General features: G+C 57.6%; 1 protein-coding gene across 1 annotated transcript in view; it reads left to right on the forward strand.

Annotated features, from left to right (window-relative positions):
• Positions 1-26,884, forward strand: part of NTN1 (netrin 1) — a 73,904-nt gene that overhangs the window by 43,570 nt on the left and 3,450 nt on the right. The window contains exons 3-5 of the mRNA XM_021539076.2: positions 11,844-11,993; positions 14,297-14,350; positions 22,907-22,981. Of these exons, the coding sequence (XP_021394751.1) occupies positions 11,844-11,993; positions 14,297-14,350; positions 22,907-22,981 (279 nt within the window). The remainder of the gene's footprint in view (positions 1-11,843; positions 11,994-14,296; positions 14,351-22,906; positions 22,982-26,884) is intronic.

Below are 26,884 nucleotides of genomic sequence, written 5' to 3' on the forward strand. Positions count from 1 at the left end.
CTCCTGTCTGTCTCTCCTTGCTGTCCCCTGGCCCTTCAGTGTCACTGACAGCACCGAGTCCTGCCCAAAAACCTGACCAGGTGACACCTGCAGGCACCTGCACCAGTCTATGCCTCAGTTTCCCCAGGTGAGCACTGAGATTCATCACTGGCCTCTGGGAGGTTTCCAGGCTGCAGGATCTGGCTTGCAGGATCATTTTCTCTATTAAATCCTCTTTGCAATCTCTCTGTTCTCCTGCTCTGCCCTCTGGAGCCTCTCCCTCTCCTGAAGCTGGTGATGGCCAAATCTCAGCTCTGCCCCAGCCACCTCTCTCATCACTGCCTGCACCCAGCAGAACCATTCTTTCTCTGTATTTTCCTCTAGAAAAGCTGACTCTTTAATCCATCACATCACTCTGATCATGCCCCACACATAATACATTTAAATAAAAGCATCTCAGAGAGCCCTGGTGCCTTGGGAGCTGCTGAGGAGCTTGTGGTTCTCACCCACCCCAGCAAGGTCTCGGGTGATCTCACAGCAAAGGCTCCATGAAAGAGCTGCCAGAGACATTTTTTCATTAATTCAACTCCATTTATTCAGCCTAAGAGACACATCCAGCTAAGCTGTGCCTTGCATTCCTCATCTCCCACTCCATCCCATGCACGAGGTGCCTTCACTCACAACACATCGAACATCAGCAATTAAATTAAAGAGGCTGGAGTTGCATTGTTTGAAATGGTTGGTTTGGGTAATCATGCAAAAATATGACATTGCAAAAATGCTTGCACAATCTCTCCTTCTTTTTAAGTTGGAGAAAAGGAGAATTCCACAAACTTTTACACGTGTTGCAGGGCAGGGGTGGGGCTCGGGCAGCAAAAGGGGAGCAGAAAGCAGAGCTGGGCAATACCCCCTGCCCAGCTCAGGGCTGCTTGTGTTTCCAACAGCCAAACCTTTAATAATTGATACAGAAAGGACTTTGCTAATGACCTGAAGTTCAGATCAGCAGTGCAGGTGAAGGCATGAGGAGCTGGGGTTTAAGGATGGTTTTCTCTGCCGTGCCAGGTGCTTTGCTCTGTGTTTGCTTCCAGTGGTTTTCCTTGCAAAAACGACAAAAGCCTGCAAGTTGTCAGTGGCCAGAGATGCCCTGGGACAGGGCCACGCCAGGCAGGCCGTGGCAAGGAGGCTGCGAACCACAGGCAAAGGAATTGATGACAGATGGAGCAGGGATATTGCACGGAGCGGCCGTGCTGGGTGTGTGCCAGAGCCTGCCAGGCTGCAGCTGGGCACGGAGCTGGGCATGCAGGATGTGGCTGCTCCGGGTGGGTGGTCAGGCAGCCCCTGGGACACCGAGCCAGGGCTCCCCTGGCATTCCGAGGTCAGACTGCAGCTGATCCGTGTGCCAGCCCTGGATCCTGGCCTGGAGGAGCCCGATGGTCCCTGCTCCTCCTCCAGGGGGGTGGGTGGGCTCGTCCCAGCGGGCAGGGGAGCAGGATGCCCTTTGTCCTGGCAGACACATCACACCCCCGTCCTGGGCACACCCCTGCTGTGGGGGCTGTCCCGAGAAGCAGCAAAACTCGGGCTATAAGAAATTTTCACGTTCCTTTTTTCAGACTCGGACAAGGACGAATTGTTCCTCTTTTCTCCCTGGGTTTTGAGAAATCACCAAGAGCTCCCAGCACGCTGAAGCCCTGCTTCCAGTTCCTTCTGCTTTCCCTCTGCTCCAAATGATGTTGCAAGTGAAATTCCACATCTGGGTCCTGCAAACCCTCGTCCACCCCGCTCTGTCATGGGCCGCTGTAAATCAGGGCCCTGCTGTTGGTTCTTTTGATTAAACTCCCTCCTGATATTTGCCAGATTATTGGCACTAATGTAATTCCATTGGAGTAGAGAGTCTGCAGGGTTTTATAGCCTGGCTGTAAAACAGCTCTGCACTTCAGGGAGAGGCTTTGCACACTTTTTGATGAAAAGATGACAAACGAGACGTGCTCCGAATGCGCCTGTGCTGAGGCTGCCGGCGCAAAGCCCTCGTGCAGGGGCAGGATTTGGCACCTGGAGAGGTCACATTCATCAGGGCTCCGTGTTCTGGGAGGAAATGGGATTGTCTGTGTGCCTGGTGCTGCTGCAGCCTGGGGAGCTTTCCAGCTGTGCTGAGCATTTCATGCCTTGTGCAAGCCCCAAAAAGCACTCCCAGCCTCCCTCCCGTCCGGGCCTGCGCCCACCAAGGGCCAAGACTCGACATTTGCATTTTGGAGGCACTTTGGGCTGCAGCAGAGGGAGGTGAGATCTGTCCCCACGGGCTCAGCCTCCCGTCCTGGATTGCACGGGTGCACATAAAGGGTTTTCCTCACCCAGTCACGGGCATTGAGTGGGGCAGAACCCGAACCCCTCTGGCTTTGGGGGAGCCGAGCAGAGCCCCCGGTGACGGGGACAGTGGCACCGGTCCCCGTCTCTCTGCAGTGACTATAGAGGGAGCTGCGTGACCAGCTTAGAGCCCAGAGCTCATTCCCTGGAGGCTGGGCCGGGGCAGATGGAGCCTCTCTGTTCCTGCTGCTGGGTCCCGCTGGGAACCTGGGGCACAGGAGGTGGCAGGGAACAGCCACGGCAGAGAGCAGAGTGTGAGAGAGGTGCCACTGCCACCAGAGCACAGTCTGAGAGTGGTGCCACTGCCTCCAGGGCAGAGTCTGAGAGAGGTGCCACTGCCTCCAGGGCAGAGTCTGAGAATGGTGGCAGTGCCACCAGAGGTGTCCCACTGCTGGTGTCGGGGTGTAGCACAAGGACACCACGCTGTCCATGGTTCCAGTCCTGGTCAGCATCTCTCCAGCCTTGGAGATGTCCCCTGTCACCACGGCCCCCAGCCCACAGCTGGGTGGGGCAGACAGCTCACAGCTGGAGCGTGCCAGAGACATTGGGGTGGCCTGGCTGGATCCCTGCACCAGGGCAGCAGTGCCACCAGGGCAGCAGTGGTGGCTCCTGCAGGGCCAGCAGTGACCTCATTTTCATGCCCATCTCTGATTCAGCTCAGCTGTGGTTTTAAGGCAAACTCCAAGGTGATACTTTCCAGGAATTCACCCCAGGGACTTGTCCTTAATGGTCAAACTTCCTTCCCTTCCTCTCCTCCTTGTTCTCCTCTTTGCATTCCAGCTGGAGCTTCTGTTGAGATGAGAGAGGAGCCAGCTCGTGCTGCTGGCAGGGCTTGGACTGGGCTCTTGTGTCAGGGCTTGGTCACCTCTGAGAAATCACATCCCTGGAGAAACTCCAAACTTCCCAGGCATCGATCTGCCAAGCACAACTTTAATTCCTCCCCAGGACTGTGGAGATTCTCTTCCACTGCCACAGGAATGATTTTCTACTTGCATTTCCATCCTGCATTTGTCAGTGGCTGTGCCTGAGTCACTCTTCCCCACAGCCCCATAATTCCTTATATCTGTATTATTGCAAACCCTGAGAGCTGATTTATGGCCTCTGCATCTAAAATTCGTCATCACAACCCCCAGACCCACACAGACCATTGGAGAAGGTTTCTAGAAATGCACCTTTAAGCTGTCCGTGCTCACAGGTCGCTGTTGGAGCATCCTGGGGCAGCACAGGAGGCTTGAGTGCCACCAAGTGTCACCTCCTCCATGGCACTGCCACTCCCCAGGCTGGAGCTGCACCGTTCACTCACCTGGGCTGGAAGGATCCCAGAGAAAAGAAGGGACACGAGCATTACTGAAACTCTCATGATGTTCTGAGTTTGTAGACTGAAACTGTGGAAAAGCAGAGATTTTTTTGTTCAAGTAAGACTCAAGCTCAACACAAGGTATCTCCCAGCCCATGCCAGCTTTTTAAAAATCCATTAAAATCCGCATTTTAATGATGTATGAGCAGAAACATCAAATTAGGCAGAGTGGGCAGAGTTTGCTGAGTTGTGGAATTCAGGGCAAGACACTGCTGAATCCAGGGAGCCGTGAGGAGATGGAAGAGGCTGCTCAGAAAGAGCTGGAATCTCCATGGCCACCTGGAAAGCTCCTCAGCACCTTCAGAGGAGAGACAGGGCTCCCGCCGAGTCCTGAATCCATGGCAGACACGAGCATGGCCCAGCTCAATAGGAAAATGTAGACAGCATTGATTCCCGGAGCAGAGCCAGCCCCGCATTCCTGAAAAATCACATCCTGGCAGTGCTGGTGCCCAGCAGGAGTTTACTGGACAAACTGGGAGCCGGCCACCTTCCAAACTGGGGTTTGGATTTGGGTTTCCAGCAGAGAAACATCCAGGAGCAATCCTGGAGGGCAGGTTGGGATGTGGTTTGTCAGAAGTGGCGACACAATAGAGGGGAATTTGCACCCTATTAAGAAAATAAAACCAGACTAAACCCCAGCTCTCCACTGCTGGTCTCAGACTAAGGACAAAAGTTGCTAAATTCACTTGCAAAGCCAGAATTTTGCATATCCACGAGACAGAGGAAAGAAAAGGAATAATTGGCATTCCCCATAAATGTTTTCCAATAATGGAGATAATTTCCTACTTCAGAACAGTTCTCAGGAGTGGAAAGTGCTTCAGGCTCTCAGATCCTGAGAATTCAACCCAAGCTCAGCTCTGCTCATCCCCATGCTCTGGTTTTCAGCATACTGAAGTGAAAAGGGTTTTTTTTCTGGTAGGAAAGGATTTCTTTTCCAGTTAAACAGATGCTTCTCAGAGCATCACAACGAGGGGCTGGGATTTGTGCCCCAGGAGCTCTCACTGGGATTTCTCCCTGCTCTTGGGGTGTTGGGGACTCTCCCCACTGTGGATGCTTTGGTGTCCCACGAGGGCTGTGCACACCAAAAGGATCCTTTTCTGCAGAGCTCTTCCAGCTTCTCCCTCACCTTCCCCACTGCCGCCTTTCTCCGAGGATAACGAGGCTTGTGGCAACCTCATTATCTCCGAGACTTCTGCTGCGCTGCCAGATTTGATTTTTATTATTAGAGGGAGAATGCACTTGTAGGAACCTCGTTTCCTCCAGAGCCAGGCTAAAAACACATCAGGAAGAGAGAAACTTTGCCTCCCTTTTTTTTCCTTCACTAGCAGCATTCCCAGCCCACTCTTCCCCGTGCAACATCTCCTGTGAGAGCAGGGGGAGCTGGGTTTGCTTTACATCCAGGAGGCCACCGTGCCCCACTGAGCTGCTGCTGCTCTGACATTTTTGAGGGAAAAATCAAAGGGATCACAATCTCCATGGTAAAACCCGAATCTTGCCAGCGAAGTGGGGTGAAGGAAACCCCAATGCTTCATCTCAGCATCCCCAGCAGCTTCTCCAGCCCTGCTGGAACCACGTGGGAATTGGAGCTCTCGGCGGACAGGGGAAGTTTTAACAATTTTGGACCAAGAGAATTTTCCAGCATTTTGGGGAGTGCTGCCATAATTGTTCCATTGTGTGTGTCACTAATGCCTGCCCACAGTGCCCCTGCCCAAAAAGTGGATTTATTGCCGGGGTTCCAAGGCCCCTCCGGATTAGCGGCGACTCCGGCTCAGTGGAGGCTTTGTGGCCCCGTCTGTTCCTTGTTATGGAGAAGACAAAGCCAAGGTCTGATCTGTGAAATTTGGCCCAAAGTGCAGGGCACCAAAGCCCTTGGCTCCCCCGAGTGCCAGTCCAGGAGGGGAAACGGGAGAGCCCTGAGAAGTGGCACGGGAGGAGGGACAGCAGGAGACACCCAGAGATTGTTTGGCTCTGCCCAATAAAAGGAGGAATTCATGTTCTGCTGGCAAGAAACCTTTAAATCTCCAGGAGAATGTGCTGAGGGACACTGAGCACGAACATGATCCTTTGGAGGGCTAAATCCAGCCCCCAGCGTGCGGGCAGGCTGAGGAGCTCAGGGCAGAGCACTTAGTGGTTAATATTTAAAGTCATTCTTGGTGTTCAGGGTTAGCACAGAGACGTTTCCACCCCTGCTGCTGCTGTGCAAACCAGCTGGGGCCGGACTGGGTGGGTGCACGCCGAGTTCCAGCTTCCCTTCCCCACGAGCCGTGGGCTTTGCAGGACATGCTGCCCGTGCTGGAGATGCTCTGGCTGTGCCTGTGGGCTCTCCCAGCCCCACGGGAGGTCCCCAGAGCCAGCACCAACCTCTCCTCTCGCTCGGGTGCACAGGGTGGGCTCAGACTCCCTCATCCAGGGACAAATAACCGGGATAGGATCCACAGGAAGGAGCCCTGCTTGGTTTGAATTGATTCCCAAAGACAGGAGCCAAAGAAAAGCTGTGGACACATCCCGTCCTCCTTGGGACCACTGCAAGGTCACCTCTGGGATGGATCTCAGCTACGGGGGCACTCCAGGAATTCTCACACCCTGAGTTCCTGGGAAGATGTCTTAGAGGGAGCAGGGTTTAAAGTACCTGAGCTCCTAAAGACAGTGGAGCAGGAAAAAAACAACTCTACAACAAAAAACGCTCACTTAAGGAATAATGCCAGATCCACCCCTCTAAATGCTAAAACCACAAGGTGAAGCGAGACATGTTTGCTGCATCAGGACGCGTTGTTGAGGCAACAGGAGAACTTAAATTGAATTTGTTTTGACATTTTGACAACAAACCTGGGTTTGTTGTGGTTTTTTCCAGCAGAAGTTTTCTGTGGCCACAGAAAACTCCTGTTTTTCTCCTGCTGAAGTCTTTGGAGGAAAGAAGGGAAGCAACCAAAGGGAAGCAATTTTTGGCCGTGATTCTGGAAAAGCATTTTAAAGCCTGGCTAAATATAAATGTTCACCTAAGGCACATTGGCTACCTGGGATTGAATTTGTACTTCAAACAGAGTGTGATTTCTGCATGCAGGAGCCTTCATCACTGACCATTGCAAAAGAAGGGGATTTTTGCAGTTAAATGCATTGTTGGGTTCCTGCTCAGTCCAGAGGCTGGAGCTGGAGCCCCGTGAGGTTTGTGAACCTGGCACGTCCAGGGTGACAAGAGGAAATCTGGACACCCTGGCAAATCCAGCCTTTTTTTCTTGTCCAGGCAAAAGGATTTTTCATCACTCTGAAAGCCTCCCAAGGAAGCAGCTTCCCCGAAAACAGGAAGATGTTAATTCTCCACAAATGCAGATCTTTTCAGGCACCTTCTCCATAAAGGTCACACTTGAGGAGAGCTGAGCCTGGAGATTTATCCCTTTATTTACCTTTCACCACACGTGTGTGGGGCAGGATTAGCGGCTGGGAATACCTCCGCCCGAGCACCGGGGGTGCGAAAATATTTGCATTTTTTTCGTGCTATTTGTCAACCTTCAGTGGAGCAGAACCATCTCAGCAAGTTCAAACACCTGAACTGAAAAACCGTGGGTTTTTTTTTTATCCCAAGCACGGCCCAAGATCCTTCCAGGTGTTCTTTAGCTCCAAACCTGAGCTGAAGCACAGAAAGGCATCTCTGGCTGGGTGGGGTGGGCAATGCTCTGCCTCAGCAGGCTTGTACAGAAAATAGGAGCCGATTTGGGAGCTCCAGACAGAGCTGGAAAAGCCCACGGCAGGCAGCTCGGCAGAGCCTGGCCCCGGGGGAAATCTCCTGGCTGCAGGCGGTGAGGAGCTGCCTGGCAGTGCTTATATCCGTATATATATTAATCCCAGCTAATGTAACTACAGATGTTCTCATTCAGAGCCCTATCTAATCCTGTTGGGCCCTTGCCATGGTGGCTCGTAGCAGGAGTTCTACGAGTTAATTACGTGCGGTGCAAAGCAGCGTTTCCTTTTCTCCTTGAAAAGGTTGCCTTTTCAACGCCCTCAATGTCCCTTTGTTGCCGGGCTTTAAGGAGCAGTGGAGAGGAGCACCTGTCTGACCTTCCCGGCGCTCGCATTGCTTGGCAGCCCTCCACGGTCTCTTGGCAAGGCATTCCGAATCTTTGCCGTGGGTGCTCTCCGTGCCTTTCACTGCAGCTCCCAGCTGAGGACGTGCTATTGATTTCTCTAGTGCCCCGCTATGAATTCAGAGTTTCTCTCTCCCCCTTTCACAGCACAGCCTCCCATCTTGCGGCTCTTCTGAGCTGCGCTGCAATCAGCCAGATGTTTCATTGACTCCCAGATCTTCTCCTGGAGTGGCTGCGGTTAATTGGGACCCTTCAGCGTGGATGAGCCATCCTGTTCCCTCCTTCCCATTGTGCCTCCTCCTGCTCTCCGGATTTTGGCTGCTGTCCCCCCATCCGCTCGGCCACTTCGGGTCTGGCTCGCAGAGAGCGACGTGGTCTCCTCACATCTGGAGCAGCCAGCTCAAGGTGCTCACCCGGGAGTGCTCTCAGCTCCCTGCTGTCCTTATGGTTATTTTACAGGGAAAATCAGCTCCTGGGAGCAGAGGCACCCCCACGGCTGCTCTCATTGCCCGTTAGCCTCCCCACAGATTCCTGCTCCTTGTTTTCTCCTCCAGAGCCATGTTTTCAACCAAAAAATAACTTCATTTTTCACTAGGAACTCCTGGTCACCTCTGCCACAGACACTCAGCATAAATTCCTACAGTTTTCCGTAAAAAAATGAAATCCTGAGAGTTATTTCCCTTCCCCCGATGTTCCGTGGGCATTTTTCTTGCTCCAGCATCATCCCCGTTTGCTTCTCTCCCATCTCAGCGTACCCTCTGCGGGGCGATCCTTTCAAGCAAGGCATGAGGAAAAACCCCGTGTTATCCTCCCTGTCATCTGCAGGGCTGTCCCGGCCATCCCTGTCCTGTCCTGTTTTCCTGTCCTGCTCGTAGAGCTGCCTTCGGCTCTGGTGCCTGCGGGGCTCTGCTCAGCGCAGGGCGCTGCTGAATTTCTGCGCCTCGCTGGCTGATGAACAAATCCACAAAGCCAGGGAAGTTCAGGGATGAAAGCCAGGGAAGTTCAGGGATGCAAAGTGTTCTGTGAGTCCCGGGGTGCCTATCGGAAAGGCAGCGGCGATGCCAAAGGAGCGTTGGCACCGGTCACCCCCCGCGGGCATCGTGGTGCAGCCTTCCCTCAGTTTGGGGTTAAAGCCCAAAGGAATTTGAACCAGATTGGGAAAATCAGCATCAAGCACCAGCAGCTCCACGGCTGGGGAAGGAGAAGAGCCTGTAATTGCTGGCTGCAAGTGTTTGCACTGGCCGAGGAAGTGTAAATTACCTTTAATTGCACTAATTGCTGGCGCTGGTTCAGTTTCTGGAGGACGGGACAGCAAATCCCATCTGCAGGAGCTGCGAGCGCCCCTCCTGCAGCGCCCATCGCCGCACTTTGGGGGGGGCAGAGCCGGCAGGACGGGCCGGACCAGGGGGACGCTGGGGACAGGGACACGAGCCCGTCCCGTCACCCAGACAGGATTCTCCCCTCGGTGTGGCAGGGATCGGCCGGGATCTCATCCCGGTGGAATCCACGGGATTTCAGATCTGCCACTCGTGCCCTCTGCAGCCCTGGGCACCTCACATCACACCGGGGGACAGCAGAGCCGGCTGGGGACAGGAGACAGCCTCAGAGAGGCCCGAAAATGCCCCGGCAGCTCTGGGCGAGCTGCGCCGAGCCTCTGCCCCGAGAGGGGAGCAAGCGACAGCGTTTGATTCATTCACTGATTTTCAAAGAGCGCTCTGGGCTCCCAGCCCGGCCTCCAGGACCCTGACTGGGGATCTCGCTCATCACCAAGGCTCTTCTCCCTCTTTTCCCCAGAGTCCCGCTGAAATGGGGGCGATCCGCTCACACGGGGGCTCCTCCAGGATGGAGCAGCCCCGGAGTGAGCGCCCGGAGCACGAGGCTGCTCATCCCCACCCATCTGCCTGTCCTTTGCCTCTCCTGGGTAACCCTGCCCTGATTTGCTTATTTTTGTGTTAACTCCTGGCTCTCTGCTCTTCTTTAACTCTCTTCTCTCCCGTTTCTCCTGCAGGCCTTTGCTTAATGTGGTTTTATTTCCTCTCCCCCAGCATTACCTGAGCCATCCCTTGGGGCTGCAGTGTGAAGGTTTTCCCACCTAAGCATCCCTCTGCTCATCACCAGCCATGCTGATTTCCCGTTGAAACTTTTCCAATCTAAATTAGCTTTAGAAAATGAGATTTCTGCTGAGAACAGGTTTGCAAGCAGCCATTTCCCAGGGGCAGCTCAGGGCAGGGGGGAGAGAGGGACTTTTAATCAAAAATTCAAATCAGAAGTGTTAGGAAAAGAGGAGAAAAGGAGCAAAAGCTTTGTTGGTTTCTTGAGGGGTTTCTTTCCCCCTCGTGTGAAAAATCATCAGGTTTTGGCAAGGCTCTGTCTCTTCCCAGCCAGGAGCTGTGGGGTCAGGGCTGGTGGCAGTTTGCTGGAGCTCTGGATGTCCCCAGGGAGAAGTTGGTCCACCCGGAGCAGGGGTGCTCCAGGCACCACCCAGACCCTGCTGGGCAGGGGGATCAGCCGGGGAGCTGCTGGGGCAGGGAGCAGGATCCTGCTGGGCTGGCTGGGAGGGATCCTCCAGCCAAACCCCAAACTTGGAAACCCAACACCAATGGGGGATGCGTCTGCTGTCCCCAGGTGAGGCACATTTAGTGCCAGGGGTGTGCAGACCAAACCAAGCAGAACTGCAGGGTCCAGGAAAAGGCCTCCTGGGAGAGATGTGCCCGGTTTGGGGGGCTTGAAGCCACCGGTGCCTTGGGGACCCTGGCGCTGCCCCAGCGCAGCCCCTGCAGCGGGACAGGTTTCCCCCAGCCCCTGTTCCTGGCAGGCAGCTCCCCTGAGGGGCAGGAGGAGAGCGGGATCAGCTCCCCAGGGAGGGATTTGGCTGCCTCCTGCCCGGGATGCTGCAGAAGAAAAGGAAAGCTTTCCTGCCTGCCTGTCCCTGCCACCGCTCAGCAGGGGCAGCCCACAGTCTGGCACGGCGCTTGCAGCTCTTAGAAATCAGGGCTGTTAACAAATGTGCGAGCCCGTAATCCTTTTGGAGCAGTGATGATAACAAGCCCTGATGCTTTTGGGCTTTTTTTTTTTTTTCTTTATGGCTTTTCTTCTTTTTGGCTTTTTTTTTTTTTTTTTTAAATCCCCCTCAAACAGCTGTGCCAGTAAAGTCCCACTGTGGGAAATGAGATGGTGAATGTTTGAATGTTTTCAAGTGCAGTATTTACATCCCCTGCCAAACCCTTCACATCTGCCCAGCTCTGCCGTCAAGGCTGCATCCATCTGGCCGGGAACAGCAGGTCCTCCAGCCCGCCTGCATCCAACAAGGGCATTTCCTTCCTGTGCCCGCAGTGCCAGCTGCCAGGGATGCTGCTCAGCGGGAAGGGCTCGAGCGAGAGCTCTGAAAGGGCTGCTTTGATTTTTCTTGGAGGGCACGTGAGATGAATTCCCAAGCGATTGCTTCCTGCCTGGCAGAGGGGCGGTGGAGCCCTGCCGGGTCTGTACCTCTGTACCAGCCCTGCCACCGCCCCGGGAGTTTGGGCTGCCGGGTGGGGGCGGTGGGTGCTGCTGCCCTGCCTTGAAATCCTGCAAACATCTCAGCTCTCACGGGCTGAGGAGCCGTGTCTGCGGGATGAGCCCCAGCTGCTGCCAGGGTCTGCCATCCAGGCTGCACCTCGGGGCTGTGCCCAGTGCCGCCCCTGTGCCCAGTGCCAGCCCTGGTCCCGGCTCTGGTCCCGGCTCTGTTCCCGGGGCTGTGCCAGCTCTGTTCCCGGGGCTGTGTGGCCCTGGTCCTGGGGCTGTGCCAGCTCTGTTCCCGGGGCTGTGTGGCCCTGGTCCTGGGGCTGTGCTGGCTCTGGTCCCGGCTCTGGTCCCGGGGCTGTACCGGCTCTGGTCCCGGCTCTGGTCCTGGGGCTGTCCCGGCTCTGGTCCCGGCTCTGGTCCCGGGGCTGTCCCGGCCCTGGTCCCGGGGCTGTGCCGGCCCGCGGAGAAGGCGCAGCGGTGCCGGGGGAGCTGCCCGCTCCCTGCCGATGCCACGGCGCCCCGTGCCCGCCGTGCCCCCCCGAGCCTGCCGTGTGTCCCCGCAGAGTGTGACTGTCACCCCGTGGGCGCCGCCGGCCAGACCTGCAACCAGACCACGGGCCAGTGTCCCTGCAAGGACGGCGTCACCGGCATCACCTGCAACCGCTGCGCCAAGGGCTACCAGCAGAGCCGCTCCCCCATCGCCCCCTGCATAAGTAGGTGGATTTTTCTTCTTGTGCAGCACGGATTTTAACCCTTCAAACCCCCCCGGAGCCGCTGCCCGGGCTGGGAGCTGCTGACCCCACTGACCTTGGGGGCAGCACTGCCTGGGGACCCCCATCCTCTGCTCTGCCCAAACGTGCTCCAAAATCCACAGCAGCTTCCAGCGGCTCTCCTGCCTTCCTGGGGGGGGTTCTGTGAGTGCATCTACAGCTGAGTTTGCTGGGAATTCAATTTTGCTGCATGGAACAGAGGTGCCCCAAGAGCACATTTATTTAGGGGTGTCACGTGAGGGCTGGATGCTAAAGCACATCGCTACAAACAGGTTCTTCTCTCCAAAATCAGGCTGTGCTGCCCTGGCACAGAGCTCAGACCAGAGGAGCTGCTCCTTTGATGGAGCTGCTGTCACAGCTGAGAACCCTGCATTGCTGAAGGGGCTCTTGCACTCACAGAGCCCTCCCAGAAACACGGGTGCTTTTACTATTGGCTTCCTTGGGTTTGCTTCTCAATTTGCCTCCCCAAGGCTGCTCTCCCCTCTGTTCTCAAAACAACAGCACAAGCACCAGGTCCAGCTCCCAAAATGCCTCCCTTGCAGCAGCTGCTCTGCAAACCCTGGATCCCCTCAGCCCTCGGGGCTCTCACTGCCTGGGGAGTCGGGGTTCAGTCCTGGGCCCCTCTCTGCTGCCTGTGGGCTTTGCTGCTGTTGGATCTTCCAGTGGCTCCTGTTCCTTGTGGGCCATCCCCACCTGCCCTAACAGAACCAAGCATCAACATCAGAGTGCCTGGGATGGGATGGGAAGGAGGAGCCCCTGAGGGTGATTTCCTGCTGCTGACAGGGGAAAAGGCCCAGCAAGAAAAGCAAAGGTTAAAAGATTCAAGCCTTTGTTGGGGACCTGCAGTCTGTTCCCACACCATTGCCCCCCCAGCATGGCCATTGCCAAATTCTGGGGCAGAGACCCTTTCTCCACCTTCTCCTGCTGAAGAAAACAGACATTCCAGGCTGGTTTGGGGTCACTTGAGATTCATTTTTCCCCGTGTTGCAATGGGACAGCAAGAGCCCAAAGCAGAGGCTTGTTGTCCCCAAGACCTCCAGCCGTGGCTCCAGTCTGCTCTGCAGCAAGTGTGCACAAAGGTTTATCATCAATCATTCCCCAGGGCCAGGGGAAATCAGAGAGTAAATTGTTCCTTGCATCAGCTCCCTCAGGATTCGTGGCACTAAATAAAGACAGCCCCAGGATTTCAACATGGCCCATCCAGGGCTTGGGGCTGGGCACAGTCACGCTCTGATTTACCACTGCTCGTAATTCCCTGTTCCCAGAGCCCTGTAGCCATGAAAAGAACACCTGGGGGAAGGAGTGAGACCCCCACGGGTCTGTGCCAGGCCAGGCATGGGCACCCCCAGCCCAGCTTTGGGATGGCTGTGCTGGCTCTCAGTGCTGCCTGGCCATGCAGCGGGCCTTGTGCTGTGTTTAACTGCATGAAGGTGAGCCACCCCAAAAATCGCCTGATGCTGATTGGGCTGCAGCCCTGCGAGCTGCTGCCACACCCCCAGCAAACCCTGCCTTGGTGGCCGTGCCTTCCCCCAAGAGCACGAGCAGAAAGAGGCAGATGCCCACTCCCAGCTCATGCCTAAATTCCACCTTCAAACTGGGCCGGTGGGGCATTCCCAGGAATACTCAGAATGCCAGCAGCGTGCCCTAGATGCAGGAGGCACATCCAGGGGAGGTCCTGCACGGCTGGGACCCTACAGCTCCCTCCACCCACAGTCCAAGATCTCAGCAAGCACAGCCAGGCCTGGCAATGGATCTCCAGAGCGTGCTGTGGTTTCAGCTCTGCGAAGTTGGCCCCAAATGAGAGCCAGAGACCAGGGAATTGGCACCAGTTGTGTTTCCTGTAAGTGTGGGAGGCACCCCTGGCATCCCAGCAGAGCTGCAGTACCGTACCTGCACCCTGCCTCTCACAGGGGAGCGCCAGCACTGCCTCCGAGCTGGTGACAGCAGCTGGAGGGGACAGCTCAGGGACAGGCAGTGGCAGCAGCCCACAGGGGCTGGGCACAGTGCAGCACGCAGCCAAAAGCCAATTTTTTTTGTTAAAAACCCCCTTTGCAACAGCTTTGAGGGACGCCGGGTTCCCCAGTTCCGCTGTACTGGTTTGGGGGCTCTTGCTGGGAACCCTCCTCACTGGCAGACACGGCTGGGAGGGGAGCCTGCCGTGTATGCAGGGAGCAGGCTCTCTGGGCTTTGGAATAATCGTGCTCCTTTTGTCTCCTCTGCTCCCGTGTGCCCCGGCTGTCCTGCAGAGATCCCGGCTGCCCCACCCACCACAGCCGCCAGCAGCGCCGAGGAGCCCGCAGGTATGTGCCGTGTTCTCCTGGAGCATCCCGTGTTCTTCCCCTGGAGCATCCCGTGTTCTTCCCCTGGAGCATCCCGTGTTCTTCCCCTGGGGCATCCCGTGTTCTTCCCCTGGGGCATCCCGTGTTCTTCCCCTGGAGCATCCCGTGTTCTTCCCTTGGGGCATCCCGTGTGAGGTCCCCGGGCTGCTCCAGCCCCAGCTGTGAAGGACATGAGGTGTAAAAGCTGTTTGCTTTTATCTCAGTGCCAGGAGGGTTCCTAAGTTAAGGAGTTTGCACTAAAAGTGACAGATGCCACCTTGGACCAATCCCTGAGCCAAGTGCTGTGCAGGGATTGTCACCCGGGCTCAGGAGCACCAGTCCCCAGTGTCCCAGGAAGGCTGATCCCAGGGCTGCTGTGGGACCGATGGAGGGACAGGCTTCACCCCATGCCCACACAGCTGCAGCCTGCCACGGGAGTGGGGCTGCTCAGGGATCCTGCCCAGCTGAGTCTGCATAAAGCCAGCAACTGAGAACATCCCAGCAGGGTCAGAGCCTTCCTCAGCTCAGGAGCCCTGGCTGCAGGCTGGAGCAGGGGATGCTCTGCGAGGGATGGGAAATCCACAGTGCCTTGTGGATCCCTGTGTCCCTGGAGATGTCCCCATGCCCAGAGGGAGGACCAGGGCATCCCACCAGGAGCCTCCTGTGCCACCTCCCAGTGACAGCCCAGTGAAGGCTGAGCCAAGCTGAGCGCCCCATCAGGCCCAGAATCCCATCATAATTCTTCTCACTGGAATTTTACTGGAGTGTTAAAGCACTGCTTTGTCCAAGGAGCTTGAACCCTGCATATTTCATCCCTTTTCCCCGCAGGGAGCATCGAGCAGTGCTGTGTCTTGGCTTCTCTCAGCTCCCACCCCACCCTGCTGAAACCTGTGGGGTTTTCCACAAATCCCAAAATCAGTGTCTGCGAGCCAGGGCTCCCATGCTATGGGAGAAAAAGGGTTTGGGAACAAGATGGGAAAAGCAATTAGTGGGAGCCTTTGAGTGCAGGCAGCTGTGGGAGAGGTGCTGCTGCATTTCCTGTGCTCGTGGCCACGAGGGACAGAAAGTGGCCAAGAGCTGAGGGAGCATCACCCCAGCGTGAGCCATTGCAGAGGCCCACGGGCCAAAGCTGGCCTTGGAACGAGGGGTGGGACAATGTCAGCTCTGCTGTGGGGGTCCTGCCTGGCTCTGCTTTACTCTCAGGGGTCCCAATCAGTTTGGGAAAACAGGCCAAAACTGGATTGTTTAGATGAAATGCATCCATGCTGTCCCATGCTGGGAGATTGGAGGAAGAGGAGGGGCTGCTCCTCATTTTTGCTGCCAGGCAGGAAGAGATTTTCTGGTTCTTTTTTGGTCCCTCTCAGACAGGAGAGACCACAGTGAAAGGGCAAACAAAAATAGTGGTGGGGGGGACGAAGGTTTATAAACCTGCCAGTCAGTTCTTGTCTTATCTGAATCAAATCCAGATTTTCTGGAGAATGATTATCTGAGGTGGATGATTTCAGCCAGGGGCCTTAAATAAAACCAGGTGATTGGATTGATGCAGCTCCCCATGGTTTTCCCCTAGAAATCAACCTCTGCCATTTCAAAACCGGATCTGGCCCTTCCAAATGTCATTTTGGGCCCTTTTGTTCCTGGCTGGTGGGGAAGAAGCTGGATGTAAATGCAGGGAAGGGAAAAGCCAGCTCTGAGGGATGCCTGGGCTCCCAGACCTGGGGCAGCTTTCCCAGAGGGCAGAGCAGACCCGGCAGAGCTGGCTGCATGCTGTGCTATCTGAATTTCAGCCTGAATCCTCCCCCAAGAGCCAGGAACGGGGAAAACTGCCCCCCTGAAGGGCTGGAGCTCCTGTTTCGGCGCTGCCAGGGAGAAAAGCCGAGCCCGTGGCTCTGGGGAAGCGTCAGCCCGGCGGAGAGCCGGGAGCATCCCCGAGCCTGGGAACAAAGCGCCGGCGGGAGGGGAAATCCTCATTTCATTCACCCCGGGGTAAGGCTGGGCTCAGCCTGGGAGTCTCCAGCTTTGTGCCCATCCAGAGCAGGAATTCATTCAGCCCTGCCCGGGCTTTCTCGGCCTTGTCACCGCTGGGTGACAAGCGAGGTGATGGATTGGCTGCGTGATTGATTGACTGATTGATCGATCAGCAGCTGGAGCTCCCTCGGAAAGGTTTCTCACCCCAGTGAATGGCTGGGAGCACAACAGGGGACGGGCTTCCAGTGAGGGAGCTCCTGGTGCTTCACAACAGCTCAGAAAGGCTGAAGGAAAAACCAAAACCAAGCCCCCAAATCTGCTGAAATGCAGATCAGCTTCATGCACCCTGCTCTCATCATCCCAGTGCTGGGCTCCCTGCAGCCCCACATCCATCCCTCCACCCCAAATCCCTGAATCCCTCCACCCCAAATCCCTGCATCCCTCCAACCCCACACCCCTGCACCAAATCCCCGCCGCCCCAAACCCCTCCACTCCTCCACCCCCTTATTCTTTCATCCCCATATCCCTTAATCCCTGCAACCCTTTATCCCCACATCCCACCATAGCCAAGCCTCGAGCTCCAGAGTCAGGACGAGCTCCCTCTCCCACCCTGGGACATTTCCAGAGCTGATGCCCTGGAGACACAAAGCTCTTGTCCCCAGCAGCAGCTCCGTGTTTCTGCATCTCTCCCCGAGCAGAAAACTCTGATTTTCCCCTAGGCTGGGACCTGCTGTCAGGCAGGAATTTATGGGGTGCTCGGCTTCCGAGGACAGATGTTTTCCTAGGAATGTATTTCCCGGTGTTGGCAGTGGTTCTTGGCAGGGCACCCCTGGATCTGTACCCCATGTCCCCAGCGTGTCCTGGGGCTCAGCAGCGGATAAATCCTGTGGGAAGGGATAGGAAATGTGCAGCCAGCCCTGGGCGAGGGCTGAGGAGGGGTAGAGGTGGTGTGGAAGAGCTGTAAAACTCCGTGTTTTCCAGTGTGGAGTTTTCCAGTGAGCTGTTTTCCAGTTGACTGGTTGGTTTCCAGTGGGTGTCTGGCACGGCTGGCCCATCCCCGCTGTGCCACCAGCAGCCACCGCCTGCGCCCTTTAACCCGGGAAAATTGGGATGCTGCTGCCACGCCTGTGCTGAGCCACCAAAAACCCCTCAGGCCGTTCATCCCCAGCCCCAAGCGGCCCAGGCAGCCCCGGAGGCAGGGAGGGAGCTCGCCCCGGGCTGCAGCGGCGCTGGGGCGGGGGCGGCTGCGGTGCTGACCGTGCCCGGAGCTGCCAGGATGGGCAAAGGTGCCCCAGCCGTGCCCGGGGCCAGCTGCCGGCACCGAGCACGAGGGGCCCGCAAGGACGTGGCCGGGATGTGCTGGGGACAGCCTGGTCACATCCTGGGGCTGCGGGAGCTGGGACGGGCTGCGGGAGCTGGGAATGGGCTGCAGGAGGTGGGAAGGGTGGGAAGGGGCTGCAGGAGGTGGGAAGGGTGGGAAGGGGCTGCGGGAGGTGGGAAGGGGCTGCAGGCTCCCGGGAATCCCTCGCTGCCGCTTTCCAGCCGCTCCAGGCGAGAGGCTTTAATCTAATTACATGCTTTATTTGCGCCAATTTGTTTTTCAATCAATCTTGCTCAGGCAGAAGAAAGGAGGCTGCTGTGGGCTCATTTGCACCTTCTTGTTCCAAGGGAGAGGTTAATGGCCGTTATCCGGCGGCGCTGCCTGCTCGGGAGCTCCGGGATGCTCCGGGATGCTCTGGGATGCTCCCGCAGCAGAGCAGCGAGCTCCCAGCGCGGCTCGGGGCAGCAGCTTCGGGACGCGCTGGGTGACAGGACCCAATGCAGGCAGGGCTGGGATGCTCCTGCCCGGCGCTCCCAAGGTGCCATCCCGCAGGAAAGGTTTTGTGCCTCCATTGCGGGGTGGCAGGGGGGTCCCAGGGGAAGGTTTGGCTATGCAGAGCACCAAAACAAATGGATAAGAGTGGAAATGACTCCTCCTGCTCTCCCTGCCCTGTGGCTGTGGCACGGCTCAGTGCCGGGGCAGGGCAGGGCTGCCCTCGGTGCCCCCCACTCCCGTGCTGTGCCAAGGGCTCCCCAAGCTGCTCTGGTGCCCAGCAGGTGCCTCTGCCTCGGCAGGCTGGTCACAGACCCCTCAGCTGCTGGGACAGCCCCGGCCAGCTCCTGGGGACGCTGCTCCCTGCAAGGACAGACCACGGGCACTTGCTTAAGCAGCACCCAGTGCCAGGGGCTTGCTGGGCACCAGGGCTGGGCACAGACCCTCTGGGGGCAGATGCAGGGCCCTGGAATCCCTGTCTGGAACAGCCCAGCCCCAGCTCATCCCAGCTCCACGGCCTGGAAGGGATGTGGCTCCCCGCTCCAGCTCCTGTCCATGCTGCAGGAACAGCCAAGGCCACCCTGCTGGGGACACCAGCTGTCCTGCAGCTGGCCAGGGATGAAGGGCACTCATTTGCACATGGTAATTGCAAAGGGCATCGTGCAGGGCAGCTGGGTCATGGCCAGGTGAGAGGAGAAGAGCCAATTAGTGATACCAGAGCCACTTGAGTGATAACAGCCCCCAGTCCACTCAGCGGCCAGAGAAGGGCGCAGCAAAGCACAGGACAAGCGATGCCACTGCTGAAATGAATAACCTGGGAAGGATTCTCTGCCTTAGCTATGCTATTTCATTAAAGCTTCTTTACATTAAAGCTGCCAGCTCTGAGACAAAGCCTCCCGGTGGAGTCCTGCACAAATTCAATTACAGCAGTGATCCCCCAGGTCACCGTGAGCCAGAGGCTGCGGAACCTGCGCCCTGCTCCCTGGGAAAGGAGAGGGCTCCAGCAGAGCTCCCCTCCTCCCTCAGAACCTGTGCTCAGCACAGGCCCGAGCCGGCAGGGCTGGAGCTCCAAACGACTCCAGCAGTCATCCCAGCACTGACGGAGGAGATGCTAAAATAATTCTTTGGGATGGAAGCAAGGGGCAGCTCAAGCACCCAGGAGCTCTGACCAGTAACTGGGGAGGGAGAGAAAAGGGCAGGAACCCAAAAGCTGCTCTCCACAGCCTCCCCTTGCCTTGCAGCAAACCACAGCAGCCCTGCTGCTCTGCCCTGAGCCACTCTGGGGGTGTCTGGGAGCCCAGGCACACCCCACTCCTGTTTTCTCAGTCCTGCTCACTCTGCTCAAGGAATCACGGAGTAGGATTTGGTATCTGGGGCTGCACCTTCACTTAGTGGCTCAGTCTGGTTGCACCCAGTGACAACAGGAGCTGTGGGCAGCCAGAGCCCGACCTGCAGAGCCCCAGAGAGCAGAGCCCCTGGAGGGGGGCAGCAGAACGCCCCCCACCCCGAGTGCAGGGCTCAGGCTCCCCCCTAAGCCACAACACCTCCACTTTGGATCGCAGCCCACAAAGGCATTTAGGGCCCTACCTGAGGGAAATCAATAGGAATTTAGCTGCATAAATTGGGATTAGAAATCTGAATCCCCTTGGGGATCTAAGCCTTATATCTGCATTTCCAGTGAGGTATCCAGGCCAAGAAATGTGGCTTTAATCGCTCTATCATGTCAGAATCAAGGGGCCTTTAATTTCCGTTCCGACATGTGGCTTTGCAGCGGCTCAGAGCTGATGTTGGAACTGAGAGTGCAGCAGGAGGTGCCTGTGCAGGGTCTTCCCTGCAGCAACACTCGGCACCTCCTTGCTGCCCGGCCCGGCAGCATCAGCGCAGGATCCACTAAGGAATCACGGCAGGAGCCCTCAGCACCCTGCAGCTCTCAGCCTCATGGCAGCAGCCCCACACAACCCCCGAACCAGAGAAGTTTAAACAGAAAAGAAATTAAAAAATAAAGAAAGAAAGAAAGAAAGAAAGAAAGAAAGAAAGAAAGAAAGAAAGAAAGAAAGAAAGAAAGAAAGAAAGAAAGAAAGAAAGAAAGAAAGAAAGAAAGAAAGAAAGAAAGAAAGAAAGAAAGAAAGAAAGAAAGAAAGAAAGAAAGAAAGAAAGAAAGAAAGAAAGAAAGAAAGAAAGAAAGAAAGAAAGAAAGAAAGAAAGAAAGAAAGAAAGAAAGAAAGAAAGAAAGAAAGAAAGAAAGAAAGAAATTAAGCGAAACAAAGAAGGTGTTTAGCTGTGAAAAGCCTCTGCCCAGCCAGAGAATTAGCTCTATCAAGGGGATGGGCTGAGCTGCAAAGCTGCTGAAGGCTGTGCTGACACGTTTTAGCGAGCTGCGAGCGACACGAAGCAGAAGCAGCCGCCGCCACCTGCTCTGAGAGAGCAGCGGCCTCTGCCGCCCTGCGCTCGGCTCATCGGAGCCTGGAGCTGCCCGGGCCGGGCATGCAGGGCCGGCCCGAACCCAGCCAGGGCCCGAACCCAGCCAGGGCCCGAACCCACCCAGGGCCCGAACCCAGCCAGGGCTGTGCCCTGCGCTGGGATTTGCTCCGGGAGCAGGGCTGGGAGGCACCGTGGGTTTGTCCTGCGGGTTTGTCCTGCACCAGGGCTGGACACGGGCTGAGAGGGGCTCTGGGAGTGCCAGGTCTGAGTGCCAGGTCTCAGGGACTGAGACGGGCTGAGGGGCTCAGGGCGTGCCAGGTCTGAGTGCCAGGTCTGAGTGCCAGGTCTCAGTGCCAGGTCTCAGGGACTGAGACGGGCTGAGGAGCTCCGGGAGTGCCAGGTCTGTGCGGACAGCTGCGCCCTGCCAGGGCCAGCAGGACGGGCAGGACAGCAGCCGGGTGAGCAGCACGGAGCTGCCCCTGAGCAGGGCACACTTGTGCAGCACAGAGGGATGGAGCTGGGCCCATCCTGCTGCCCCCATCTCTCCTGGAAGCCCTCAGCCGTCAGGTTTGGAGTGGCCTTGGCTGGGCTTAGCTGGGCACAGGCCTCAGCTGGGGCTCCTGCAGGAGGAAGATCACGGGGTTTGGGCTGGGTTTGGCCTGGCTGGGTCGTGCTGGAAGAGCAGGAAGCCTGGTTTGCCTGAGGGTCTCTCCTGAGGAGCAGGAGCTGCAGGGAGCCATGGGGCTGAGCTGGGGACTCTGCTTGGCCACGTCCAGAGCGGCTGGGGCACCCGGGGGTCATGGGTGTTGGTGCTGAGGGGGCTCCTCATGGTCCTGGCACCCGGTGTCAGCTGGCCATGGCATGCCAGCAGCAGTGCCACCATCCCCACAGCCTAGGGCACTCCAGCAGGTTCCCCAGCTGTGCCCAGCAGCGGCTGGGGAAGGACGCTGCTGGGAGCGATGGAGGCCTCCAAGGGCCGTGACTGTGCCAAGGCGTCCTGCTGCAGACAGCCGTGCCCTTTGTCCCTCAGCCAGGGCGTTCTGTGGGTGCCGAGGAGCCGTGGCTGTGCACGGGCAGCATGGCCGTGAGCCCACCCCGGTCCTGGCAGCTGGCACAGGACGGGCTCAGCACGGCCCTGCTGCCCTGGGGCTTTCCCCGAGGGCACTGCCCACCTGCAGGGCAGCAGCTCTGGGGCAGGGCTCGGTGTCCTCGGGGCTCCGTGCCCGTGGCAGGGCCCGGTGTCCCCGGGGCTCCGTGCCCGTGGCAGGGCCCGGTGTCCCCGGGGCTCCGTGCCCGTGGCAGGGCCCGGTGTCCCCGGGGCTCCGTGCCCGGGGCAGGGCTCGGTGTCCCCGGGGCTCTGTGCCCGTGGCAGGGGCAGGGCTTGGTGTCCCTGGGGCTCCGTGCCCGTGGCAGGGCCCGGTGTCCCCGGGGCTCCGTGCCCGTGGCAGGGCCCGGTGTCCCCGGGGCTCCGTGCCCGGGGCAGGGCTCGGTGTCCCTGGGGCTCCGTGCCCGTGGCAGGGCCCGGTGTCCCTTGGGCTCTGTGCCCAGGGCAGGGCTCGGTGTCCCCGGGGCTCCGTGCCCGGGGCAGGGGCAGGGCTCAGTGTCCCCGGGGCTCCATGCCCGGGGCAGGGCCCGGTGTCCCCGGGGCTCTGTGCCCGGGGCAGGGCTCGGTGTCCCCGGGGCTCCGTGCCCGGGGCAGGGCTCGGTGTCCCCGGGGCTCCGTGCCCGTGGCCCATGGCCAGCGGCGGTGGCGGTGCCAGGGGGCCGTGCCAGGCCAGCGTGTCCCAGCAGTGGGGGCCCATTGGAAATGAAATGTTCCTACTGGGGTACTTTATTTGCACACTTCAGTAGAGTGGACACCAAAAGGCTTTGCTGATGCTTCATGGGCCGCTAATTTCCTCTCCGACCCGCATTGTGGCAGGGTGACCCCGGCCCGAATCTCTTGGCAGTGAATGCCAGAGGCTGCCATGGCCCGGGTTAGGGGTGACAATGGGACCTCTGTGGGCTCCGGGCGGGCTCCAGCCGGCTCTGGAGAACAGCGGGAATCTGTGTGGCTCTCAAAAGCCCTGGGTGGCACAATAAGGGAGGCCCCGGGGTCTCCCAGGAAGACAGAGGCGGCCGGGGAGGCGGAGGGAGGACGGGCTCCTTTGTCAGCAGCTTTCTTTAGAAAGGAAGGTTTTTCTCAATGCCCGCTCGGGCCGGCAGATGGATATCACAGGCACGCTGCTTATTCACGGCAGGCTGCGGCTTGGAGCCGCCCCCCTTCCCCCAGCGCTTTCTTCATTTGCAGGCTAATTTGTTTTGTTAATGTTTTCTTGCCCTCCCCCTCTCTCCTGCAGATTGTGACTCGTACTGCAAAGCCTCCAAGGGGAAGCTGAAGATCAACATGAAGAAGTACTGTAAGAAGGACTATGGTGAGTGTGCCTGGCCCCTGTGTGAGGCAGGAGCATCCCCAGGGCCGCCAGCCAAGCCCGGGCCGGGCTCCGAGCGCTTCTGGGATGGTTCTGGCCACGTTTGGAGAGGCAGCGATGGGCAGCGATGCCGTGTGCCACTTGGGATGAGCACACCATGGACCCTGGTCTGGGGCTGTCCCAGCGTCTGCAGGAGTCTCCTATTTTCCAAGTGCTTCCCAGTGGTTTTAAAATACTTAAAATGTATTTTGCTGTGGCAATGAGCAGCAAGCAGTTCTCTGTCACCTGGATCCAATCCCCCCATAATTCCCAGGAGACTTCAGGGTGTGGTGCAGCCCTGGGACAGATCACACTCCAATCACTTGGAGGTTTGGGTGGCACTCACACTCATCTCTGTTGAAATTCTGGGTGACACAGCCCATTTTGCTGGAGGTTTGGGTGACACACCTGGTTCTGCTGGAGGTTTTGGTGACGCTCACACTGGGTTCTGTTGGAATTTTGGGTGACACACTCGACTCTCATGGAATTTTGGGTGACAACTCACACCTGATTCTGTTGGAGGTTTGGGTGACACTCACCCTCAGCTCTGCTGGAATTTTGGGTGACACTCTCAGGTCTCTTTAGGGCTGCTCTGTGGCTCCTGCAGACCCTGGGGAGGTGTGGGGGACTCAGGAGGTGTCTCAGGCAGGAGATCCCAATGAACAGGGACGAAGTGCCGCTGGAGCAGTGACTGGGGGAGCTGCAGAGAGCTTTTCCCTTTCCCTTTCCCTTTCCCTTTCCCTTTCCCTTTCCCTTTCCCTTTCCCTTTCCCTTTCCCTTTCCCTTTCCCTTTCCCTTTCCCTTTCCCTTTCCTTTTCCCTTCTGCATCCCCTCATTCCGCCAGGCCGTGCTGGGGGTTCAGGTCGGGGGATGCTGTCCCAGCACATCCCAGGGCTGCTCCCCCCCGACCCTCCTGGCCGGGGGGGGGTCCCCCAGAGCCCCAGGGAGCCCCAGTTCCTTATTTGAGGAAAACCAGGGCGCTGAGGCAGCGGGGTGAGCGCTCCGGGGCAGCCCAGGCTGTCAGCAGGGCCAGGGAGGGAAGAAAGGGTTGAAAAGGTGCAGGGAGGGATAATAAAGACTTCGGGGCTGACACCCCAGCAGGAAGCCAATTAGGAGGCTCTTTTCCTCACCGTTCTGCTGGCATCGCTGGCCTGAATGTCCTAAAAGGCCCTAATTAGCTTGAGCAGAGTTCCTTCTCCCGCGGCCTCAATCGGGAGCTATCATCCGCCCCGCTCCTCAATGGGGCTTTTTAGCTCCCCGCTTCATTCAGCCTTTCAAAGGGGGTATTTTCCCTTATTTATTTTTCGTATCTGTTTGTTTTTGTCGTGTTTGTGTTTTTTTTTTTTTTTTCTTTTTATTTTAATTCGGGCTTTTTCCCTGTGAGATGGGTTTGGGTGCAAATATTTGGAGTGCAACAGGACGCGGGGAGGGCAGGCCGGGAGATCCGGGGAGGGGGAGGCAGGAGCAGAGGCAGAAAAGCTTCTCCTGGGCTTTTTTGGCTGCGTGGGGAGCGCAGGGCCGCTCAGCTCCCAGAAAAGCAGCGAGGGAGGAGGGGTTTGCTGGGCTGGGGGCGCTGAAATCCCGGGGAAGCAGAAGGGATTCCGGCTGAACCCGCCCAGGGTGGAGATTCCCAAAAGGAGAGGGGGTGTCTGATGAGAGCAGGTGGGATGTGAGCAGCCTGTACTCCCTCAGGTGCCACTTTTTCTGCCCGATTTTGGGGATGTTCCCGCTCTCTCTGGGGTGTGACTGTGCTAAAGGAAACCTGGAGCTTTTAAATCTCCGTGCTGGCCCTGATGCTGAGCTGCCTGTGCTGCAGCACAGGGATGATGCTGGAATGGTTTTGTGCCAGCCCTGTGGTCCCAGGCATTGCCCCACGGCAGCCCTGCATCCCCTCAGCCCTGAGCAGGGAATGGGGCTGAGGAACAGAATCCTCATCTGAAAGGTGAGATCATCTGCTCACATTGCCCTTTCTTGGAAAAAAAAAGTAAAAAAATCCTTCCTTCAGCGGAGCCTTCTCTTAGTCACCCCCTTTGTCGAGAGGAGCTTGGCAGGGGCTGCTGGAAAAAAGCAAAATGTGTTTTCAAAAGGCAGCTTGAAAAGAGGGAGGGAGGGGCAGAAAAACCCGAATCCCCAAAAAAAGCCAAGGGAGGGGGAAAGCACCAACCTGGCACTCAGAGCCCCTTGCACTGCTTGGAAGGTGGGGAAATGCCATTCCTGGAGCTGAGCAGGCCCTGCTGCAGCCACGTGCTGAGGGAGAGCCGGGGCACCGAAGGGTCCCCCAGCACCAGGGCACACCCAGGGATTAGGGATCATAAATCTCCAATATTAAACCAGTAGGAAATTGGCAACCAGAGCGAGGCAAAGCCGCTGCCAAATAAATTAAAAACTGAAAAAAAGGGGGGGGGGGGGGGAAATCACATTTTAACACTTTGCTCCAGCGAGGAGCCAGCCCTTTACATTCCCAAACCCAGATGGTGTCGGGGTCACCTTTTGCTGCTGGTTGGAATAAAATCCACATGGACTCCACTCCACTCGTGCAGTGAGAGGGGAGCCAGGCCTTTGGAGAGCCTTCCTTGCACTGGGACATCTGTGCCTGCCACCCCTGTCCCCTGCACGCCCTTCCACCTGGCTGTATTAAACACCCTCCGACTGCTCTGCTCCCTCTGCCACTCCTGGGATCTTGCCAGGGGCCAGCACAGCGATGGGCCCCAAAGTGCAGCCCCCAGGCAGCTCCGTGCACGGGATATGTGTGATGCTCCAGGACTCCACAACAGGATGCACAGATTTGGCCCTGCAGCCCAGCCCTGAGTCAGCCTTAGCAGGGGAAGCCTTGAATTCGGGAGATTTAGCACAAACCCCAAATGTGAATTGAAAAATGAATGAAATAATTAGGTTTTCCCCAGCCTCCCTGTTTTCACGGCAGCCTCAGCATTTGGGGCCCTGGCTCACGGGCTCTGAATGCTGCAGGGCACTGCTTTGCTTTCAGCCTTCAGCAGCTGCCCTCAAGGGCTGTTTTGAGGCTTTGGGCTGGGTTTTGTTTTTATTAACATCAAACCATCCACCCCTGGGCTTTCATCTGCAGCTTCCAGCCTTTGGGGCTTTCTTGTGGCTGGAGGCTCCCAGCCAGGCCTGGAGGAGCCGGGAGCAGCCCTGAGCTCTGGGGATGCAGGAGGGGACCAGGGACCCTCCCCGGCCTGGGGACCGCTCGGCCACCTTCTGCTGGCCAGGAACCAAACCGTGGGGAGGGCTGGAAGGCACCATCCACGTGGGGTCTGTGGTCCAGGAGCATCAGTGTCAGGTGGGATGTGGTTCATGGGGCAGCCCCTGCCCTCAGCAGGACCCTGCTGTCCTCCTGTCCCTGTCCTGTCCCTGTCCTGTCCCTCTCCTGTCCCCTGCAGTCCCCAGGCCCTTTGCTGCTCGTGAGCTGCCCAGGGACAGTCCTGCAGGGCTGCAGAGAGGGGACAGTCCTGCAGGGGTACAGAGAGGGGACAGAGGTGCAGGGCTGCAGAGAGGGACAGAGGTGCAGGGGACACCAGCAGTGAGAGGAGCTCAGCACAAGCCCAGCTGTCCCAGGAGAGGGCAGCTGAAGAACCGCCCCACGCCCCAGAGCAGCTTAGGATGGGGGGCACAGCCGGGCCAGAGCCCAGATCAGGAAGGGACTGAACCCTCCTTCATGGGAAGGGATCCTTAAATCCAGCTCAGGTGCTTCCGAAATTCATCCCGGCCCGTTTCTGCCTCTCTGCGTGTCCGTGTCCCCTGGGAGATGCCGGCCCCACCTCACATTGGAGCAGCCAGGCAAGCACCCCGAGAGCTGGGCTCCAAACCAGCTCAGGAGGATCTGAGCTCCTGGAGGGAACTCTGGGCAGA

The sequence above is a fragment of the Lonchura striata genome, chromosome 19, assembly GCF_046129695.1.
Source record: "Lonchura striata isolate bLonStr1 chromosome 19, bLonStr1.mat, whole genome shotgun sequence".
Taxonomy (NCBI): Eukaryota; Metazoa; Chordata; class Aves; order Passeriformes; family Estrildidae; genus Lonchura; species Lonchura striata.